Source organism: Triticum urartu, chromosome 5A, assembly GCF_056163025.1.
Source record: "Triticum urartu cultivar PI428250 chromosome 5A, HENAU_Tu73, whole genome shotgun sequence".
Classification (NCBI taxonomy): Eukaryota; Viridiplantae; Streptophyta; class Magnoliopsida; order Poales; family Poaceae; genus Triticum; species Triticum urartu.
In genome coordinates, this window is record NC_141877.1 from 424764925 (window position 1) to 424785779 (window position 20855).

The following is a 20855-nucleotide window of genomic DNA, read 5'->3' on the forward strand; positions in this document are numbered from 1 at the left end:
CAACAGCTTGCATACATATCTAAGTACACATTGCATTCCATATGTGATATGTAACATATCTGAAAACCAGCATCAGGTGGCACCTTATAATACAGATCTGGATGCCAGATTAAATGTTCTTGCATCAGTCTATCTATGTGTTAAAAGACCTAAACATAAATGCAAATCAACAGACAAACGAATAAAGAATTGCGACCATCAGTAGCTAAAACGTTAACCGTGTAGTATTACACGCTTATCTGTCCCGGGCATTTTCAGCTCCCACAGCGAGACAAACAAGGCACTGATCAATCATGCCCCCTCTCGGGAGGAGCCAGGCTGCATGCGTACAACTACAAACAAAGGTGGTTTTGCTCTTCACACTCGTGATCCTTGTCCTTCCACTGGCCTCATCATTATTTGGAGTGTATTACTCTTGCGGAAGAGCTTGGACCAAATGGCGGCAAGCCATCTGCTGAATACACCTTTATCGGTTATGAGAGCATGCAGGATTAATGCCAGGATTGAACATGCTCCGGAGATGCTGAACAACCCCTGAAAGCTGTGCAACGTAAGGCTGCTCGAAGTTTGGGAGTCATCTTTGTCGGGGCATGACTTATCACCATACAAGTCTTTCTGAAGCTCAGCCATTTTGCCATTCGATGCGAGCTTCAGTATGCCCCTCGTGATATCAGCTGTGAGTGGAGAGCCTAGAGGGAACGCCTGCACAAATGAGGATCGGAAAAGGCATCAGCGGTGAAATAAAAGCCTGGTATAACACTGATATCCAGTTATATAAACATTTATACCAGCCCAGGATAACTAACGGTGAGGCAGTTATAATAGTCATTCATGCAAGCAGCTTGGTAAAGTGAGGCAATCATATGGATCATACTTGACGAACTTCAGACAGTTTAGTCTAATACAAAGATAAAATTCAAGCAAACCAGTTGAAAACCTGATCAAGTAGATTTATCATGTTATTTAATACTTCAAGGAGCAAGAAAGCATTCTATTTCCCAACATAAAACCAATAATATTTCCACCACTTTCCGCACAAACATGATGATGCAGTTTAGGTTCCTGACGAACAAATTTAATCTTGCATTCGTCCTTTAGCATGTGCACATCCGACAAGTTCAGAAATTTCAAAGTACAATTCATAGATTGGCTGAAACTATAATCTTAATAAAAAAATTACTCTGATTTTTTGTTTGTTTGAGAGATATTTTGATGGTATGTGAAATTACAAATATAGAAATTTGAGCTACTAGGACGATCCTACTAGAAAATAGCGGTGGAAACTGATTCATCATATAGGATTTAACAGTGCCAGAAATGTGCTACTGTACAACCAGCTGGAAAGATGGTACTCACATAACCAAATCCATCGAACCTGTAGATTGGTCCTGTCATAGTGTAGTTGTGGCAATATTTTGAAAGGAACAACTTAAGGTATGGTATCTCATCAACAATGACGGCAACTTTTCCAGTTGACAAGGCGTCATTGTATTCCTCGGCAGAGTTGAGCGCAATCATCTTTGATTCATCAATTTTCAAACTTTTCAAAAGCCCAGGCAAGAATGAATCATTGAGGTAGCCGACATAGCTCCCTTTCCTGATAACCTCATCTAAATTGGTAACTGCTGGTTGAAGTTGTTCCACTGTGAGAATTGAGCTTAAACTTGCAGTATAACTCTGCTGCACTATCAGCACCACAAAAAGCCAAACAACTACAACAATTCTTGACAAGTTGTTCTTAATCTTCTCCCTGTGTGCAAATACAAGTGTTGAAAAGGAAAAGTAGAAGACTGATCCAATTTGATTAGCTGGGGTACCTTTGAAATCTTCGTGATTCTCAATACACCAGACTACAAAACCAGTGAAAACAACAAAGGCCCCAGTTCCTAACCAAAGGTCAGCTGTCAAAGGCTTTAGGAATGTCCATGCAGTTTTCTGTCTCCGGTCCAGGACCGGAACCAGCATGCGCACCCCTGACTTTGTATAGGGAAGAGTAAAGTCCACATATAAAGAGCGGTTGGCCAAGATTGTTACATCACCTACCACTGCATCGAATCCCTGTCAGGAACAGATATAATGTGGGTTGAGAAACTTTCGAGCACAAGGGTATATGGATCTACAAGTTTATGCAATAGAAATATATATAGTTAGGCTAAACAATTAATCATCATAATTCAAAAGCATTTGTCTCACAAATTAAGAGGGGTGCTGATTATTCTATTGGTTATGTTTTCTTTACTGCATGCACTTGTGTCATGTCCGAGAGAAAAATAATCCGTACAAGGAGGAATTATATGCTTCTTTCTGATTGGAGCTTGTAATTAAAAAATTAGTACTCCCTCCGATCCATACTAACTGTCGCTGATTTTGTACAACTTGGTACTAAATCAGCGACAATTAATATGGATTGGAGGGACTAGTTGATGAAGTAAAAACCCAGGAAACTGCGCTCTGCTTGGAACATTCAAATAAAACCACCACGCATAATGATGCAGATCTGTTTCAAATGTACGCATTTACGCCAATAAGTTCCCTAGAAGAGAAGGCGGATGCTTTTAAGTCCTCTCATGTAACTTAAGTGTACAAAAGAAGGAACCTGACCCAATGCGATATAATATCAGTAAAATTGGCACGGTACACTGATATTTGATGCACATGGACTAAACACATTGTATGGTAGGCTCTCTCTAACAAGTACCCAGATGTAATCATACATGTTTGCACACTAAAGACGAATAATTGATTGGGAGTAAACTATTAGTTTTGTATACTTGAGAAAACAACAAGAAAAACACAAAGTGAATAGTTATTTCTGATCTTCTCAATTATTATTTCCAAGCTTTAGCTGCCCTGTCTAGGAGAGATTGTGTCGAAGCACAAAACAGAGCAAAGAGAAGACAGAAGAGTACATACCTTAAGATAAAGCTTGTAGATAAGTTCATCATATGTTCCATTACTATTTCCGTGCCCGTCATCAAATCCATGGTAGTCATATAGTACTTGGTAGGGTAAATTATCAACTACTTCATCAAAAACTTTGATGCAGAACCCTTTTTGGCCTTCGGGGCCATTTTCATATCTTACAAGTTGGCCAAACCCAGGATTTGCAGGTACACCTATTTGGAGTCTTTTATTCCTCGGCAACAGCCAGCCTCTAGGCACAGTTTCATGATCTCCTCCTGGCCATATGATGGTGTTAATATCAGACTTCATATTTAGACTACCAGAGATGCCAAATTCTGGAGTCCAAAACCCGACTTCTCTTCTCTCCTGACCAACAATGTTGATTATCATATAATATGATGATGCTAACTGTGTGTTTTCAATACGAAATTTCCCGCTCATGCCCGAAAAGTTGACCTTCAGTAGTGCACCTCGCAGTTTTTCAGCAGCCTTTGAAGTATCTATTCTGTCAAAGTCAGTGGACCCATTCTTTGTTACAGACGGCCCAAAGTCTAAATTCACATATGTAGCATTCTCTGCTGCTGATGCTAACGCCCATATGGTATCATAAGCATAGAGACCGGACACTGTGGGTTCACTCAACGAGGTGCCTGGATTTTCTAATCGGTACTTGCTGTGCCATTTCTGTGCAAAGTTTTGAAGTTTCACAGTATCTTGAACATGAGGTTTCACCCCAAGAACTCCTTGCATCACATCTAGAGCCGGAGAACCAACCACATCAAAGATATCTGTCAAGCCGTACGCGGTGATCCAGACAAATCCCTGGCCCATCATCCCTTCGTCCTTAGCAAGCTGGAAAAACTTGAGGGCTAGCGCATGCGACATACGCACAATAAATACACTTGTCCAATTGTGTCTTAAGCTTGAGATAGCTGCCTTCATAGCATCCTCTGTAGCTGAAGGATGGATCTTGCACCTGTAAGAGACACGCGTGTCAACTTGTTTGAGGGCATCAACGAGGTCGGGAATGAACTTGGTATTAGTATCATCGTCCTCAAAGACAGGGACGACTTCTCTCCAATTGTGTTTCTGAACAAGCGAGGCGATAGCTTCTGCTTGAGAGGAGTCGTTCCATGCGGTCCGGATGAAGTATGGAGTTAGTCCGGCTCGTGACGGGCAATCTGCGGAGAACGAAATGATCGGAACCGATGATTTGTTCCCGAGCCGCGCAAGAAATTTAGCCTGAGTCGACGTCTGCGGCCCAACGATCGCTTGCACGCCCACATTTTTCAGTAGATCAACACCTGCAGTGCTGATATTGCTTAGAAAGAGATTTCACAGCAGTGGCTCTCGTTCATAATACATGATTAATAAATTTGTTGCAAATCCGCGGTGGAAAAGAACACGCAATGCAGGATTTACCCGCACTAACGGCGCACTAATAATAATCAAAAGTTGGAGAGAGCTCGGTTGGCGAAACGGCTCTAATGTTGCAAGTGTTCAAACGCCGAACTCCAATGTCTGCCATCCACCGCATGGGTACGATTTGGAACATCAAGAAGGCCTTCGAATTGGGATTCAAGGGCTACAGCGCTTTCTAAATCGATTGGAGATGGAGGTCGGGAGAAGAAAGAGTAGAGTACCGTAACTGTGCGCCGCCGGGGGTGGAATCAGGACGAGAAGGAGGCAGGAGCCCCGGGCGAGACTAGCAGCGGAGCTCGGACCGCCGGCGGGATGGGGAGAAAATACTAGAAAAATGCAACGGCTGAGGCGAGCGCCGCCGCCGGACTTGCAGTCGCCGGGTAAGATAGGTTTTTTTTTTGAGAGAGAGAGAGAGAGACAAGGGTCGGATAGCTCTCTAGGCCAGATTGTGGGGTGAATCTCTAAGCGCTGAACACACGCAGAAGATTTGGCCCATATCCAGCCCATAACACCAAGGCAGTCAGAAGTTTCCTTTTCTTGCGGGGAGGGGGAGCCACCAGAGCAACTCTAGCAACCCTAAAAAAAATAGAGCAATCCCAGCAAAATAGAGCAACCCCAGCGAAAACGCGTCCCGCAAAAATAGTATACAAGTTTCTCTAAAATGAATTTGTGGCACCACACGGTATGGGGCGAAACAAATTCCGTAAACCCTAATTTTTGTTCTCCTTTTTCTCCCCATGCTTGTTCCCCGGATAGCACACATGGATGAAATCGAACTCTGGTCGACTGAAACGCACGCATGCAGCTATTGGCCGGCTGTAACACACACACATGCCACCAGTGGCCCCGTGCTAGGCCGCTTGCTCCGGCGATGCTTTGGCCGGCAGCTGTCGAGCTCCTCCGCCTGCTTGCTACTCGCGCGGTGTCAGCCAAGCTAGGCCGCTTGCTCCGGCATTGACCGATTTACGGTTTCCCTTCAAAACAACCCGCAAACCTACAAATATGAGGTATATACGGAATAATACATGGGGACATGTAATTTTTTTATAGGATCTATACTATGCTTTTTCAGTTTAAATGTTTGACCATTTTTACGGGATTTATTAATCTACTCCCTCTGTAAAAAAAATATAAGTGACCTACATGCTGTTATATTTCTTTACACAGGGAGTACTAGATGCTCTAACAGCGGTATATGGTTTCACTTGAGGGAGTGAACCAAGACTCGATTGAGATCGGTAGACTAGATGAAGGGACTAAACATGGAGAAACATTTGCGTGCACGAAGCATAGGTCTAATCGTTGACCGCATCCAATCTTTTGGGATATGAAACTACTCACGTCTCACTTAAAAAAAACATGGGTCCTAGCTAGGTACAGTGCTTTTGCTTTGATCCAATGAGAAAACAGCAACAAATACATACAAATGGTGGCGAAACACAAGGGAAACCTAGGCTAGGCATGAGCTTAATTAGCCAAATCTCCCCAGGTACTAGCAGCAGCTAGCTTAGTTGATGTTCGATCGGGTTGAGCAGGGAGGCGCGGCGCGCACGCACGTACCTGCGGCAGCGGCGTCGACAGCGTTGGGGCCGGTGTCCCTGAGGTGGAGCTTCAGCCTGGTGAGGTACCGGGCATGGCTATCGTCGGCGTAGAAGTCGTCGAGGGCCAGCTCCATGCACGTCCAGCTCATGTTCCCCACCCATGTCGACCTGTCCAGGATCACCCCCACGTCCACCGTCCGCTGCGCCGCGGCACCGGAAGCAGCGCCGACGAGAAGCACGAGAGCGAGGAGGAGGCCGTGGCGGCGGCGGAGGACCCGGAGAAGCGTCGTCGTCGCTGCCTTCATGGATCGATCGATGCCTAGCCGAACAAGGCTTCGCTGCTAGTACGTTTGATGAACCAAACGATCGACTTTTCCATTTAGGGTTGCTTCGTGGCTGCCTTTACATGCACGTACGTACGTACGCGCCACGGTGACGGTTGCTTGTTGATCGAGCGCGTGCGTGCGGTTGACCCGCGCTGCTCGATCCTACAGTACTATGCAGCATCTTCCTCCCTCCAAGCTCCATCGCTCTCAATCGGTTATCTCTTGTGTTTGTGTGTGACAATGGCACTATTGCCGCCGGCCATGCATCGTGGAACTCGGCGTGGGTATACTTGTCGTACTTTTGCTCGGCCAACATCGATGGCGTGCTCGGGTTAGTTATCCACGGTCGTCCGTCTACGCCCCAGTCAACATTTTCTCAAGTCTCAATCAGTTAAGAAAAGCCTATTTTTAGTTTGAGGAAAAACTCATGATATATTTCAAAAAAGTGCAAATTGTAACTTTTTAAAACATAATTGTTTCTGGTCTTTTTGATATAACACGCTAGTAGAAATATACTGTAATAGGTAATTCACACGTTGCACCAAAGGTGATGAAATAATCCGGGGTAAACGTTTCCAACAAACCCACGCGTCCAGTGAAGCCCTGCACCGCTCTATCCCTTTTCCTTCCTTATCTTCTTCCTTCGTTCCAGATTTTTCTGGCCACAAATTTCCATGGGCCACAAATCCCCAACGGGACTACCCACCTCTCCCTCTCCTTCTTCCACCTCCCCTCCCCATTGGTGCTGCCTACCTCTCCCTCTCCTTCTTCCGGCTCCTTCGCCATGGGCGCTCCCACCTCTCCCCTCCGTCCACCTAAAGCCGTGCTAGCTGCGGGACCCCGGGGTGCCGTGCTGCGACGGGCAGCGGGAGGTGTTGGACCTCCGGTGGCCGAGCTGCGACGGGCTTCTCCAGCATCGATCGACATCTTCGACCCAAGCTGCAACGGTCTGCATCTGGTGCTGGAGCCAGTGAGTCCTGATGCTACCACCGGCTGCAGTGATGCTGGAACCAACACGACAGCAAGCTGCAACCCCGGTTGCGTCAAGTGCTGGAACCTGCGATCTCCGATGCTACTACCGGCTATGTCGGGTGCTGGAACCAGCTTCATTTTTTGCTGGAACTTGCTTCTTTTTTTTTGCTACAACTATGTTTTATTTTTGCTGGAACTGGCCCATGCTTTTGCTACCACCCACCCGCCCAAAATTTTGCTACCAGGTGATTTTCACTGCAACCGATGAACCATTTTTGCTACAACCGTTTTGATTTTTTGTTACTACCGGTGTTTGTCGATTTTTGCTACATCCATTTTCTGTTTTTCCTGACTTTTTTGCTACAACCATTTTTTGATTTTGCTGGAATTGAAGACATTTTTTGCTACATCCACCCACGGTGGTCTTGCTCAACGGCGGCGATGGTTTTTTTTTTTTTGCTACAACCGTCTCTGATTTTTGCTACTACCGGAGATGCCATTTTGCTACCACTGGAGTTTTTCTACTACCAGAGTCTTCCTAGAAGCATCAGTAGTTTTTGCTACCACCTTTTGTTTTTGTTTCGTTTTTGCTGGAACCATCCTAAAAATTTGCTACAAGCGTCTTTTGATTTTGCTGGAACCGGCATTTTTTGCTTCGGTGTCGGCGGTGAAGGCGGGTGGTGTTTTGGTTCGGCGGCGGCGATGAGGCTACGAGCGCCGGCGACGAGCAGGGGCAGCAGTGGTCCAAGCGAGAGCAGCGCATGCCAGCGTGCGGGATCCTGCAAGCGGCGGCGGCGCTTGCTTTTTTTTATTTCTCCTCTGTTTTTCCGTGGGGAGGATGACGATAGCAGATGCGAGGCAGATCTGACGGTTACGCGCGTCTAGATCGAGCGGTTCGGGTTTGACCGGGCGAAACGTTCCGCCGGTGCGCCGACGCAGATTACTACCCATAATCCGGTGTGGCTGCAGCGGCACAGAAGCCGCGTGGGCGTTCAAATTAAGTTTGCTGAGCCGACCAGTAGTCCGCCCCCTCTCCTCCATCCAAGCATCCAACAGCGGATGACTGCAATGGTTGGCTGTGAATTTAATAGTCAGCCTTTTTTGCAGCAGCATCAGCAATCAACCACACCATCGAGAAAATCTTTGAGTAGTTTTGTAGGCGAACTTGTAGGAACTCCTTCCACGGAGTATATTTATAAAATTTTCATTTTTGTTGTAATGTATTACTCCCTCTGTTACGAAATATATGACGTTTAAACAATTCAATTTAAGCTGCTTAAACATTATATATTTCATAACAGAGTGAGTACAAACTTAGAAGAAGAAATCAAGGGACAAAAATGTTGCGGAATTGATAGTTGCCTAGGGTCCGCCCTAAGTGGCACGTGAATTTTCTCTTTCGGGGCGGACTACTCAATAACTAAATTTCTATGACTTGGTAGAGGAACAATAATCCTACACACACGGAGCCATTACGGGCTTTTACTTAATTTCCTTCTAACTAATCTATCAGCCCCCCCTTATTTTCAGTGAGGGTGGGGCCCATCCTCCTCTTGTATCCAATCCCAATCACCCACGCCAGCTAGTCCATGAACCCCATAATAGATCTCTCTGTGAGTGTAGCATTGCTCGTAGAGGAAAGTATGGAACTAAATTTGGGACAGAGATCCCACGACTTAACTGGCGGCCAGCCAGCCGTTGGATCAAGGTTTGGGGGGGGGGGGGGGCTCACACCGAATACTGTAGTGCAGAACACTGTACGGGGGACTGTAGACCGAACACTGTAGGTGGGGTACTATAGACCGAACATTGTAGAACTGCCACTGTTCACGCAGATCTGGCCGTTGATTCTGGCTCGGACAGTGTGGAGAAGGGGGCCAGTCACCGTACTGTTCATCGGTGCCTTGCTCACAGCAAGGCACTGGATCTCATTCCCTAAATTTGTACTCCCTCCATTCCTAAATATAAGTTGTTGTAGAGATTCCACTATGAACCACATACGGATGTATATAGATGCATTTTAGAGTGTAGGGGGGGGAGGGGGCTCACATCGAATACTGTAGCGCAGAACACTACGGGGGACTGTAGACCGAACACTGTAGGTGGGGTACTATAAACCGAACATTGTAGAACTGCCACTGTTCACGCAGATCTGGCCGTTGATTCTGGCTCGGACGGTGTGGAGAGGAGAGCCAGTCATCGTACTGTTCATCGGTGCCTTGCTCACAGCAAGGCATTGGATCTCATTCCCTAAATTTGTACTCCCTCCATTCCTAAATATAAGTTGTTGTATAGATTCCACTATGAACCACATACAGATGTATATAGATGCATTTTAGAGTGTAGATTCATTCATTTTGCTCCGTATGTAGTCCATAGTAAAATCTCTACAAAGACTTCTATTTAGAAACGGAGCGAGTAATATTTACAACATCAAATATTTTCAACTAATTTGAAACAAAGGGGATAAGTACAATGATACGACAATACGAATCCACCTAAAAGAAAACTCCCCACAACTAATTTCTTCTTCTTACAGGTTAGCAAAAGAAAAACTTTGTACAAAGTCTTTAATACGTGTTCACAGGGCATCAAGTAATAGTTCTCGTTTGTCGTTTACTACAAGGGATATACTTCCATCCGTCCCATAGTGTAAGACGTATTTTGACACTAGTGGAAGTATTTTGGACTATGGCAGTTTGAAGTAGTTGCTCAGTCTTTCTTTCCATAGACGTTAGCCGGTTAGCGTGACGAGCACGATCTACCTCCTCCGTCGGCGACCGGCTCGATCGCACTGGTTGTCTGGGTTGCCATCTCAACAGACCCCTCGTTGGTGTGTGGCGCACAGGGCAGTCTACCGACGATGCTCACATGGTCCGAGGTATGAGGGGAGGCAACCGCTCCTACATCATTCTGGTTCCGACCGGGCATAGTTTCACTGTAGACCTTTCTGTCAAAGTGCTTGACCAACATCCGAAGCCTGACCTTCCACGATGGGCGTGACATGATCTGCGGGAGGGGTAACCAGTAGCCCTCCTTATGGAAGAAAGCAAGGTGGATGGTGAGGCAAATGAGCGAGGTGGCGCCGGTGATGACAAACAGGCTTCGGAAGCTGCTGAAGTTGAGATGGTTCGTCGTGAACGGTCCGCCGCCCTGTGACCTGTGGTCATCCTGGTCGCTGAGCCACTTGCGCTCGATCCTGTTCATCTCGCCGCTCTCGGTGAGGTTCAAGATCGCCTGCGACAGGTCTTTCACGTACGGTGACCCCCTGGGGAACGCGAACGCGAAGCCGCCGGTCATGTTGGGTTGGCCAGTCACGGTGAAGTTGTCCCGGTAGGTCTGGAGGAAGATGTTGAGGTAAGGCGTCTCGTCAATGACGGCGCCGATGCTGCCGTTCAACAGTGCCTCTTGAAAGCTCTCCGCCTTCGGGTACCGCACCACCCTATCCTGCGGGAGCCCAGACTGGTTTATGACTTGCGGTGTGAAGGAGTTGTTGAGGATCCCCACCTTCTCCGTGCCTAGCAACAGCGTGCGGTAGTCCACGATGGTTGGCCCGATCTGCGGCACCGTGAGCAGGGAGGTGAGGCTGGCGGTGTAGCTGGACTGCAGGATGAGCACCACGAAGACCCACACTACCACGACCAGCCTCGATAGGTTGCTTTTAACCTTCTCGTTGTGGGTGAAGACGAGGGTGGAGAAGCCAAAGTAGAGCATGGTGCCCGCTTGGTTCGACTGCGTCCCGCCGAACCTCTCATTGTCACGGCGCTCGATGGCCCAGACCACGAAACCGGTGAAGATGAAGAAGGCGGCGCTGACGAGCCAGAGGTCATAGCGAAGCGGCTTGAGGAAGACCCACGTCCACTTGTTGCTGCTCCGTTGGTCGTGTAGCGGTACTATCATGGTGATCGACGTGGCGATGAAAGGCATCGTGAAGTCCACGTGCTCCGACCGCTTCGCCGTGATGGTCATGTCCGCCACCAGCGCGTCGTATGTCTGCAGCAAAGGGCAAGGCCACAAAGGTTTATTTATCCAAATTTTGCTCAACTGAAATACTTTGAGCTGTATGCATCTTTCTGATGCAGAGGCTGGGATAAAACCCCTTTTAAAAAAAACACATGAATAGTGTGTAACCAAGTACGTAATGTATGAAGAGAAGCCCAAAGGTAGACCCTCTATAAGCATTGCTATTAGGCTGTAACTGGGAATTCAGGGGCCGACTATACATAGGATGCCTAAAAAATAGGGTCAGTCGAATTTCGAACCGATGAATTGAAATCCAACAGCTGGCATTCATCTTTCTCCCCAACAGCCTACTCCCTTCGTTCCAAATTACTCGTCGCAGAAATGGATGTATCTAGAACTAAAATACATCTAGATACATCTATACCCGTGACAAGTAATTCAGAACGAAGGGAGTAGGTTATTGTTCATCTTCATTCGCGTCATATTGATATGCGCTAGGTCAGGCCTCGATCGAGTGGTTGGAAAAAACACACTGCAGATTGACCGGTCTTCTTTTTTGCGAATGAGGTTGACTGGTCTATGGTCTACGATTATAGCCAATTTGGTAAGGATGACGCTCTCCTCTCAATTCATAGTGATGAACTGGCTATGAATATTGAGGAAAAGAACAACAGTCTTGCTAAGTCTTAGTTGATTGAGACTTTGTTAAGTCTCAGTCGATGTTAGGATCTTGGATCTTACTTTAAGAGGGAAAAACTTTATTTTAAAAAAGAAGAAGACATGATTAGAGTTGATGAGGTGGCTTAGTTTGAAACTTTGAATTGATAGATTAATGCAAAATGTAAATGATTTGCAAAAAAAATGCAAAATGCAAATGAATGCATGCATGACTTGAAGAAAAACGACATGCATGATTTGACGAGGAGGCATGGTTTGCGATGGAAGAAATGACTTACCCCATTGTTAACCGCCTGGGCCAAGTGGTCGTAGGGCATGGGGTCCGCCTTCACGTAGTCGAACGGCAGAGCGTACGGAAGCAGCCGCACCGCCGCCTCGAACGCCTCGATCACGAACCCGCCGGCCGTTGTCCGGTTCGTCACCGGGTCCACGTCAATGTGCATGATCGCCCGATAGCTGCGCGGGATCCTCCCCGGCACCGCCACCCGCAGCTTCGCGGCGCTCGTCGGCTGCGCCCACCCACTTGGCCGGACCGTCGACTCTCCCGGCCAGATGAACGGCGAGAGCTCGCCGCCCGCTTTGCTGGAACCGCGACCGACATGCCGGCTCAGCCCGTGCCGCGGCGTCCAGAACCCGATGCCCTTGGCTTTCCCATCGTCGATGTTTAACACGCGGAACGCCGGCACCGCGAGCTCGCCGTCGATGAGCTCAAACCTGCCGCCGAGGCCCTCGAACGTCGTGTCGTTGATAGCTCGGAGGAGCTTCTCGCCCGATCTTGACTTGCCGAGCCCGGAGATGTCGGTGGGGCCGCCCTTGCCGCCCACCAGCCCCGGCGGCGATGATAGGTCGCCGGAGCTGAGTCGCTCTGCCGCGGACGCGACGGCCCATGCGGCGTCGTACGCCCACACGGCGTAGCAGCCCACCACGGCGTGCTCCGGCTCGTCCTGCGGATGGTCACGCATGTACCGGCGCACCCACCGCCTCTTGACCTCGCGCAGCCGCGGCGTGGTCGGCACGTAGGGCGCGAGCCCGATGACGCCCTGCGGCGGGTCGACGAAGCCGACGAGGCCCGTGAGCCCGTCGGTGATGATCCACGCGTAGCCGGCGCCCGTCATGCCGGCCTCCGCGGCGGCGGCGAACACCTTCTTCGCGAGCCCGGGGCGCGTGTGCAGCACAAAGACGCGCGTCTGCTCGGACTCCATGCGGTACAGCTCCGCGGCGATGGCGTCGTGGGCCGCCCCTTCCGGGAGCGCGCAGCGGTAGGGGACCTCGGCGCGCGCGTCGGCGAGGGCGTCCACGAGGAAGGGCACGAAGGCGGCGCCGTAGTCGTCGTCCTGGTAGATGGGCACGACGCGGCGCCACCCGAAGTGCGTGGCGAGCGCGGCGACGGCGCCGGCCTGCGCCGCGTCGCTCAGCGCGGCGCGGACGAAGAAGCCCGCCAAGGCGGGCGACACCGACGGGCTGGTGGCCGAGAAGGAGACGACGGGGACCTCGGCCCGCGTGGCGAGGTCGGCGACGAAGGCCGCCTCGACGGACGACTGCGGGCCGAGGATGGCGCGCGCTCCCTGGCTCGTCATCAGCTGCAGCGCTGCACGCGACGCGAAGGCAACCAATCACGACCATGCACCGATGCACGTGACGTCAAATGAAACGAGCCGCCGAAGAGGCTGTCGGTCATACATACCGGCGGACGCGGCGACGACGACGTCCCCGCCGGAGTCGCGCTGCAGGATCCGAACCCGAGCGGAGGAGTTGGGGAAGGCGGCGTAGAAGTCCTCGAGGGCCATGGGGATGGTGGTTCTGGCGACCTTGCCGACCGGCGATTCGGCGTCGATGATGAGGCCCACCTTGACCTCCGTCGGCTGCGCCCGCGAGGTCACGGTGAAGGAGGCGGCGAGGCCGACCAGGATGAATGGTAGGTAGGGACGAGCGCGCGCGTGCCCGGCCATGGCGAGATGGAGGAGGGGCGGGAGAGAGCAGGGCATTCAATTGCTTGGGCAAGACAACCACCAGAGCTTGGTCGCATACTGACTTTGTCATTCTTCCTCTCTTTTTCTACGAATTTGATTTGTCGCGTGCGGGTTTGACCTCCCTACTGTTTGCAGAACCGCGCGCGCGCGAGAACGTGCGGGTTTTGCATTCGTTTCAGTAGTTTCTTTCCTCAAGGTACATGTGTGTGTGGGAATCAGAGACAAATGTGACGTCTCATCAGCTCATCAGTTACTGTCAGCAAAAGCAAGCAGTGACAGTGCCAGAATGCTCGTTGCATATTTTTGTATACTTTGCATTTGATAAAAACAAAATAAGTAAAACCAGTACTGGAAAACAGCATCAGGTGGCACAACGTCATTCGATAATTTCTTCGAATTTGAGGGGGGTGAGAAAACCAGCATACAGGCTAGCACTTTACAGTTTTTTCAGAAACCACACGCATCAGAACCGCTTGATCCTCGCAGCTACCAACAATCGCCAATGTGGCAATGCACATCAAGCATTGCGTTTCAAAAGAGATAAACTGCAAACATGTACAGACAGCTAAATGAATAACTAAATCCCAGCGATCAGTAAGCTATGCACTCGTCAAGTACAGTAGTTCATTCCATGCTAATCTGTCTCCTGCGGATCGAGCTCCCACTCCGAGACAAGGAAGCTGCTCTATTTTGCCCCCTCTCAGAATGCATGTAAGCAAACGACAGCGGTTCCGTGTCCTGAACTGAGAGCTCCCTGCCTGGTGTTCCTTCCCCTTCTGGTGGGCTTCCTGTGTCCGTGTCTGACATGTGCTCGACGATGTGACTAGGTATGCGTATGCTTAGTGGGGTCTCAACCGCACTACCAGCATTTTCCGCTGCGGCTTCATCTTTATCTGGAGTGTTAGAAGGACTGTCGTCCCCGTGGAAGAGCTTGGAGAGAATGGCAGGCCATCTGCGCCATGGACTCTGACTGCCGTCACTGTTGAATTCGTGTCGGTTGTTATAAATGGTTATGACAGCGTGCAGGATTAATGCCAGCACTGAAGATGCTCCGCTGATGATGAACAGCCCCTGGAAGCTCTGCAATGTAAGGCTGCTTGAAGTCTGGGAGTCATCTTTGTCGGGGCATGAAGTCTCGCCATACAAGTCTTTCTGCATCTTAACCATTCGGTCATCCGATGCGAATTTCAGTATTCCCCTCGAAATATCAGGTGTGAGTGGCGAGCCTCGAGGGAATGCCTGCAGAGTTAGCACACGATGAGGATCAGAAAAGGCTTCAGTGGTGATATAGTACAGGTCTGGCAAAATGCTGAGCCAGTCATATTATTATTAATTTAAACCAGCCCAAAATAACCGGAGGCAGTTATCTTAATCACTCATGCAAGCCCTTGGTAAGGTGAGACAATCATATTGATCATAATATTCCATCGTTCTGAATGAACTTCAGAAAGTCTAATATAAGGATAAGGTTTAACCGTTTAAGTAAACTAGATGAAAACCTGATCAAGTAGATAGACTTATCACGTTACTGGATACTTGAATAAGCAAGCAAGTCTTGTAGTTCCCAATAGATAACCATAGAATCAGCACTACTTCCCCAGAACCTGATCGCGCATTTTAGATTCTTGACAAAACAAGTATAATCTTGCAGTTGTCCTTTAGGCTTTAGCATGTTCACATACGAAAAATTTAGGAATCTCGAAGTACAACTCAAACATGAGCTGAAACTGTAATCTTAATCAAAAGTTTAAACTGATGGTATATTAATATGCAAATTTGAGTTACTAGCAGGATCCTGCAACAACTTAGCATCGAAAATTGATTCAGCATATAGGATTTGACCGTATTAAAAATGGGCTACTGACTGGAAAAATGGCACTCACATAACCAAATCCATCAAACTTGTAGGTTGGTCCAACCATAGTGTACTTCTGGCAATACTTTGAGAGGAACACCTTAAGGTATGGTATCTCATCAACAATGACGGCAACTTTTCCACTTGATAACGCTTCATCGTATTCCACAGGGGAGTCAAAGGCAATCATCTTTGATTCATCAATTTTCAACCTTTTCAAAAGCCCAGGCAAGAAAGAATCATTGAGGTAGCCAACATTGCCCCCATTTCTGACAACTTCTTCTAAATTTGTGACTGTTGGCTGAAGTTGCTCCACCGTAAGGATCGAGCTTAAGCTTGCAGTATAACTCTGCTGCACTATTAGCACAACGAAAAGCCAAACAACTATTGCAATTCTTGAGAAGTTGTTCAGGATCTGCTCCCTGTGAGCAAATACTAGTGTTGAGAAGGAGAAGTAGAAGACTGATCCGATTTGACTGGCTGGGGAACCTCGGAAGTCTTGATTTATTCTATGCTCAATACTCCAGACTACAAAACCTGTGAAGACAAAGAAGGCCCCAGTTCCTAACCATAGGTCAGCTGTCAAAGGCCTGAGGAATGTCCATGCAGTCTTCTGTCGCCGGTCCTGGACTGGAACCAGCATGCGTACCCCTGATTCTGTGTAAGGAAGAGTGAAGTCCACATACGAAGAACGGTTGGCCAAGATTGTTATATCACCTACAACTGCATCATAATTCTGCCACCAACATATAAAAAGTAAGTGGGAAACTTCGAAGTACAGGCTATACGCCTTTACAAGTGTATATAAAAAAATTACAGTCAGGCTAAACCATTAATCACCGGAGGAGGCAAGTCATACACAAGTATATTCTACAGATTAAGAGTGGGTAATGATTATCTTTTTAGAACACAATAAAAGGTGGTACTGTAGCTTTTGCTGTGGAACTGGTAACTTGGTACTTAAGAGTCAAACTTATCAATGTAGACTGTTTCACTATTGTACATGGCTTAAACAAGTTCATAACAAAGAAAGCTGCTTGAACCCAAGTCCTATAGTGATGGATAGAAGCGCAACTGAAATTCCAGGGAAGTTATACATATGTGTATTGAAAAGACCATACACAATTCCATGAAGCTCGATCCCCACCCTCTCAGGCCCTCACCTCAGCTTATGGTGGTGACTTTACCTATTTAGGAAGTATGGTCTATATGCCTATATGTCATCATACCTTGTCAGAAGGAGTGTAATGATACCCTACTGGTCTATTTGTCCTGATCTTCCTGGTTGACTGGAAAGATGGGTTCCATTGAATGGGAATATAGCTCGATAGCAACCGCAATGCTGCTTGTTTAGTTTTGAGAGTAGCGGAAAAAAGAGATATGCTACTGACCGCCCCTCTTGTACTTGCTTCAAATCAATAGGCCTATCATTTTTCATGAGGTGGGCTAAATAGAGAATGAAATGCAAAAATAGGGAAAGACGGGATGATCACGAATTGATTTTGTTTTAAATGCGAACATGTGCAGAGATACAGTCTTACATGTCTGCATACTAAAGACCAATGATCAATGAAGCAGAATGAAACAGAAAACAGTCCATGCATACCTTAAGATAAACTTCATAGACAAGCTCATCATAAGTTCCATTACTCGATCCTTTCCCGTCTCCAAACTCCCGATAGTGACGGGGTACATGATAGGGTAAGTCATTAACTACCGCCTCAAATACATCGACGCAGAACCCCGTGGCAGTACCATTGTCAAACCTTACAAATTCTTCAAACCCAGGTTTCACAGGCATGCCTATTGTGAGATTTTTATTCGTTGGAAATAGCCAGCCTCTGGGTGCAGTTTCATTATATCCTGGCCATACGATGGTGTTAAGATCAGACTTCATTTTTGGACTACCAGAGATGCCAGATCCTGGAGTCCAAAAACCAACTTCTCTTCTCTCCTGACCAACAACGTTGATTATTGTGTAGTTTGATGATACTAACTGCATGTCTTGAATGTGAAATTTCCCGCTGATGCCAAAAAAAAGGACCTTTAAGAGTGCACCTCGCAGTTTTTCAGCAGCTTTTGAAGTACCTATTCTGTCAAAGTCAGTGGAACCATTCTTTGTTAAAGACGGCCTAAAGTCTGAATTCACAAATCCAGCCTTCTCTGCTGCTAATGCTAACGCCCATATGGTATCATAAGCATAGAGGCCAGATACTGTGGGCCCACTTAATGAGGTGCCTGGATTTTGTAATCGGTACTTCTTGCGCCATCTCTGTCTAAAGTTTTGAAGTTCCACGGTATCTTGAACATGAGGTTTCACCCCAAGAACTCCTTGCATCACATCAAGTGCCGGTGAACCAACCACATCAAAGATATCTGTCAAGCCATACGCGGTAATCCAGACAAAGCCCTGGGTCATCATCCCTTCATCTTTGGCAAGCTGGAAAAACTTTTGAGCCAAAGCATGCGACATACGCACAACAAATACGCTTGTCCAATTCTGTTTCAAGTTTGAGATAGCTGTCTTCATATCATCCTCTGTAGCTGAAGGATGAATCTTGCACCTGTATGAAACACGAGTGTCGACTTGTTTGAGGGCATCAACAAGGTCGGGAATGAATTTGATATTGGTATCATCATCATCCTCATAGACAGGGACGACTTCCCTCCAGTTGTATTTCTGAACAAGTGAGGCGATAGCTTCTGCTTGAGAGGAGTCATTCCATGCAGTCCGGATGAAGTATGGAGTTAGTCCGGATCGTGACGGGCAATCTGCAGAGAATGAAATGACTGGAACCATTGATTTGTTCCCAAGCTCCGCAAGAAATTTAGACTGAGTTGACGTCTGTGGCCCAACAATCGCTTGCACTCGGACATTTTTCAGTAGATCAAGACCTGCAATCCTTATATAACTTAGAAAGAGATTTCACAACAAATTAAGGCTTTCTATCAAACAACTGCAAGGAAGAAGCATCTATACATATCAGCTTTTTGAATGGTTCTCATTCATAACAAATGATAAATTGATTAAAAAAATCTCTCAGAATAGCAATGTCAGATGTACCCTAACTAACAGCACAACTAATAACAAATTCACGGGTGCATTATCCGTTGAAAAAATAAAGATCATTCTTGGTTGACGGCCCTAGCTTTTCAAGTGCCCATAAAATCAGGAGACCGGCAAACTCATATTATACTCCAGCTCCAGATCTAATGTCTCCCTGGCATGGATTTAAACCGGAACCGCGAGTTCACAACAGTCTTCTAGCTGGGGCTCGAGGTCGAGGGTTGCCAAATTACTTGGCGCGACGAGCTGGGGGCCACGGGGAAGAAGGGGTACCTTCTCTCTATGCCGGAGCGGGCGGCGTGACGGTGTGGCGAGAAGCAAGACAAGAGCCGATTAGCCGAGGGCGAGGCTAGCAGAGCCACCCCGGCCGCCGACGGGGAAAATGGCAACCGCGCCGCCGCCACGCCGATGAGCCGATGGGCCAAACGAGATACGGAGGGCTCGGAAAGAGAGAGAGGAAGAGGATTCTAAAGAAAACACCCATGCTCGGCCCACGGCAGAAGATTCGGCCCATTTCTCAGCCCACTCCACTCCGTCTTCCTCCTTAGCTTACTCCGTCTGATAATCTAAAAAAAAAACTTACTCCGTCTGAGAGACGGCGCAAGTACCTGAGGACGCGGCGTCGACGGCGCCGGGGCCGGTGTCCCGGAGGTGGAGCTTCAGCCTGGTGCGGTAGCCGGCGTGGCCAGCGTCGGCGTAGAAGTCTTGGAGGGCCAGCTCCATGCACGTCCAGCTCATGTTCCCCACCCACGTCTTCGTGTCCAAGATCACCCCCACGTCCACCACCTGCCGCCGCCGCCGCGGAGGAACCACACCACCCCCCTGCGCCGCGACACCGGAAGCGCCGATGAGCAGAAGCAAGAGGACGAGGAGGCCGTGGCGCCGGAGGGCCGGCGTGGAGGCCCGGAGAAGCGCCGGCGCCGTCGTCATGGATGCTACGCTAGCGCTGGTGTGTCACTAGGTAGTATTTTTGGTGAAGCGGTGGCTTCTGTGGCTCCCTTTTTCGTTTACATGCCCACGCCAGCCAATTCGTTTCCTCCATCGGCCATTGACCGCCACGCGCTTGTCTCCCAAGCTGACACTCCGTTGGCTGCGTGTGAGCGACAGGTTGATAGGTACGGACAGATTAATGTGAGTTGATACCGTTGCTGCCGGCCATGGAATTCTCCAATCATACTTGTCGCACTTTTGATTGGCTGAGAAGTTCAGAACGATGGCGTGGTCAAGAAGTTCTTCGGGGAATTTTGAAAGTACTTCCTCCGGTTCTTTTTAGTTCGCATGTAAGATTTGTCTGTTTTGAAGATGAATCAGTGAGAGAAGGCGGCGACGACATATGTGAGTACTCGGACCGGATTGTACCCCGGACTCGGTATGTGGCTCGGTCGAGGCCTCCGGTTTTAGATGTTAGACTTAGGTGAGAGGTCTGGGTATTTGGTCCAGCTTGCACCCCTTCATCATATGGATAGGAGTAGCGGCAGGTGATGCCAAGATGACGGATTCAGGCAGATTGTCGTACTACTTTGTAAGGTCCTCAATAATAATCAATAAAATGACCGCATGTATCTTGCAGATGCAGAGGTCGGGGGTCATCCTTCTTTTCTAAAGAATATATATAAGGTTTCGTAAAGTTTGACCAATTTTATAGAAAAAATACCAGCATTCACAATATGAAATCAATATTAGTAGATGTGTCATGACTTAAATTTTTGTATTGTAATATAACTTTAGCATAGTAGATATTAATGTTTTTTTTATAAAAACATGATTAAATTTTGTTAAGTTTGACTTTAGACAATTTTTATATTCAGAGTAAAAAGGACCGGCGGAAGTAGTATGTAATGAACAAAAGTGCGACGATAAACAAATGCAGTCCATGGCGTTCCCAGGACCAGGGGTGCGTGGCCGTTGCGACGTGGGAGCTGCGTGTGGAGCGTGTTGGGTCAAATTAAGTTGCTGACCATACCGATGGTCTGGGTCTGCCCCTCAACATCAAGGACCACCCCAAGATTGCCAAATCGCCGGGGTTCGCCGTTGAAATATTCAGCTCACGGCACTACGTATACTGTTCATACCGCTGGAGTTTTCTGCAGCAGCGATTAATCTGCTGATGAGAATTCAAGGCCGTTTACGCGCTAAATCAAAGTCAGCGGGTAACGA

The 20855-nt window shown here is 48.1% G+C and overlaps 3 protein-coding genes across 6 annotated transcripts; all 3 read right to left on the bottom strand.

Moving 5' to 3' along the window:
* Nucleotides 1–16: 16 nt before the first annotated feature.
* On the bottom strand, nucleotides 17–6442 carry LOC125509391 (glutamate receptor 2.9). 3 transcript variants are annotated; one of them, XM_048674358.2, is made up of 4 exons: nucleotides 5887–6442; nucleotides 2914–4208; nucleotides 1357–2058; nucleotides 17–702 (listed from the first exon to the last, which is right to left on the bottom strand). In XM_048674358.2, exons 1-4 carry the CDS (start codon nucleotides 6170–6172, stop codon nucleotides 358–360), a joined length of 2628 nt encoding a protein of 875 aa, XP_048530315.2. In that variant the 5' UTR covers nucleotides 6173–6442; the 3' UTR covers nucleotides 17–357. The 3 variants fall into 3 exon arrangements, with proteins under 3 accessions (XP_048530315.2, XP_087382415.1, XP_087382416.1); XM_087526289.1 differs by lacking the exon at nucleotides 5887–6442 and adding an exon at nucleotides 4548–5079; XM_087526290.1 differs by lacking the exon at nucleotides 5887–6442 and adding an exon at nucleotides 4548–5286 and having other exon boundaries at nucleotides 547–702; nucleotides 1376–2058.
* A 3115-nt stretch (nucleotides 6443–9557) lies between these two features.
* LOC125509395 (glutamate receptor 2.8-like) lies at nucleotides 9558–13755 on the bottom strand. The gene is made up of 3 exons (XM_048674361.2): nucleotides 13491–13755; nucleotides 12085–13394; nucleotides 9558–11158 (listed from the first exon to the last, which is right to left on the bottom strand). Exons 1-3 carry the CDS (start codon nucleotides 13753–13755, stop codon nucleotides 9908–9910), a joined length of 2826 nt encoding a protein of 941 aa, XP_048530318.2. The 3' UTR covers nucleotides 9558–9907.
* A 387-nt stretch (nucleotides 13756–14142) lies between these two features.
* LOC125509393 (glutamate receptor 2.9-like) lies at nucleotides 14143–19723 on the bottom strand. 2 transcript variants are annotated; one of them, XM_087526291.1, is made up of 4 exons: nucleotides 19307–19723; nucleotides 17238–18526; nucleotides 15660–16367; nucleotides 14143–15015 (listed from the first exon to the last, which is right to left on the bottom strand). In XM_087526291.1, exons 1-4 carry the CDS (start codon nucleotides 19626–19628, stop codon nucleotides 14401–14403), a joined length of 2934 nt encoding a protein of 977 aa, XP_087382417.1. In that variant the 5' UTR covers nucleotides 19629–19723; the 3' UTR covers nucleotides 14143–14400. The 2 variants fall into 2 exon arrangements, with proteins under 2 accessions (XP_087382417.1, XP_087382418.1); XM_087526292.1 differs by lacking the exon at nucleotides 19307–19723 and adding an exon at nucleotides 18972–19156.
* Nucleotides 19724–20855: the final 1132 nt, after the last annotated feature.

Excerpts from the sequence above, each read along its gene's own strand:
- LOC125509391 (XM_048674358.2), bottom strand. The coding sequence starts at position 6,172 with ATGAAGGCAGCGACGACGACGCTTCTCCGGGTCCTCCGCCGCCGCCAC. Across the intron at positions 2,059-2,913 it reads TCTACAAGCTTTATCTTAAG|GGATTCGATGCAGTGGTAGG; the intron begins GTATGTACTCTT and ends TGTTCCTGACAG. Across the intron at positions 703-1,356 it reads GGTTCGATGGATTTGGTTAT|GCGTTCCCTCTAGGCTCTCC; the intron begins GTGAGTACCATC and ends TCATTTGTGCAG.
- LOC125509395 (XM_048674361.2), bottom strand. The coding sequence starts at position 13,755 with ATGGCCGGGCACGCGCGCGCTCGTCCCTACCTACCATTCATCCTGGTC. Across the intron at positions 13,395-13,490 it reads CGTCGTCGCCGCGTCCGCCG|CGCTGCAGCTGATGACGAGC; the intron begins GTATGTATGACC and ends CGTCGCGTGCAG. Across the intron at positions 11,159-12,084 it reads CCCAGGCGGTTAACAATGGG|ACATACGACGCGCTGGTGGC; the intron begins GTAAGTCATTTC and ends CCTTTGCTGCAG.
- LOC125509393 (XM_087526291.1), bottom strand. The coding sequence starts at position 19,628 with ATGACGACGGCGCCGGCGCTTCTCCGGGCCTCCACGCCGGCCCTCCGG. Across the intron at positions 18,527-19,306 it reads CGTCGACGCCGCGTCCTCAG|GTCTTGATCTACTGAAAAAT; the intron begins GTACTTGCGCCG and ends TAAGGATTGCAG. Across the intron at positions 15,016-15,659 it reads AGTTTGATGGATTTGGTTAT|GCATTCCCTCGAGGCTCGCC; the intron begins GTGAGTGCCATT and ends CTAACTCTGCAG.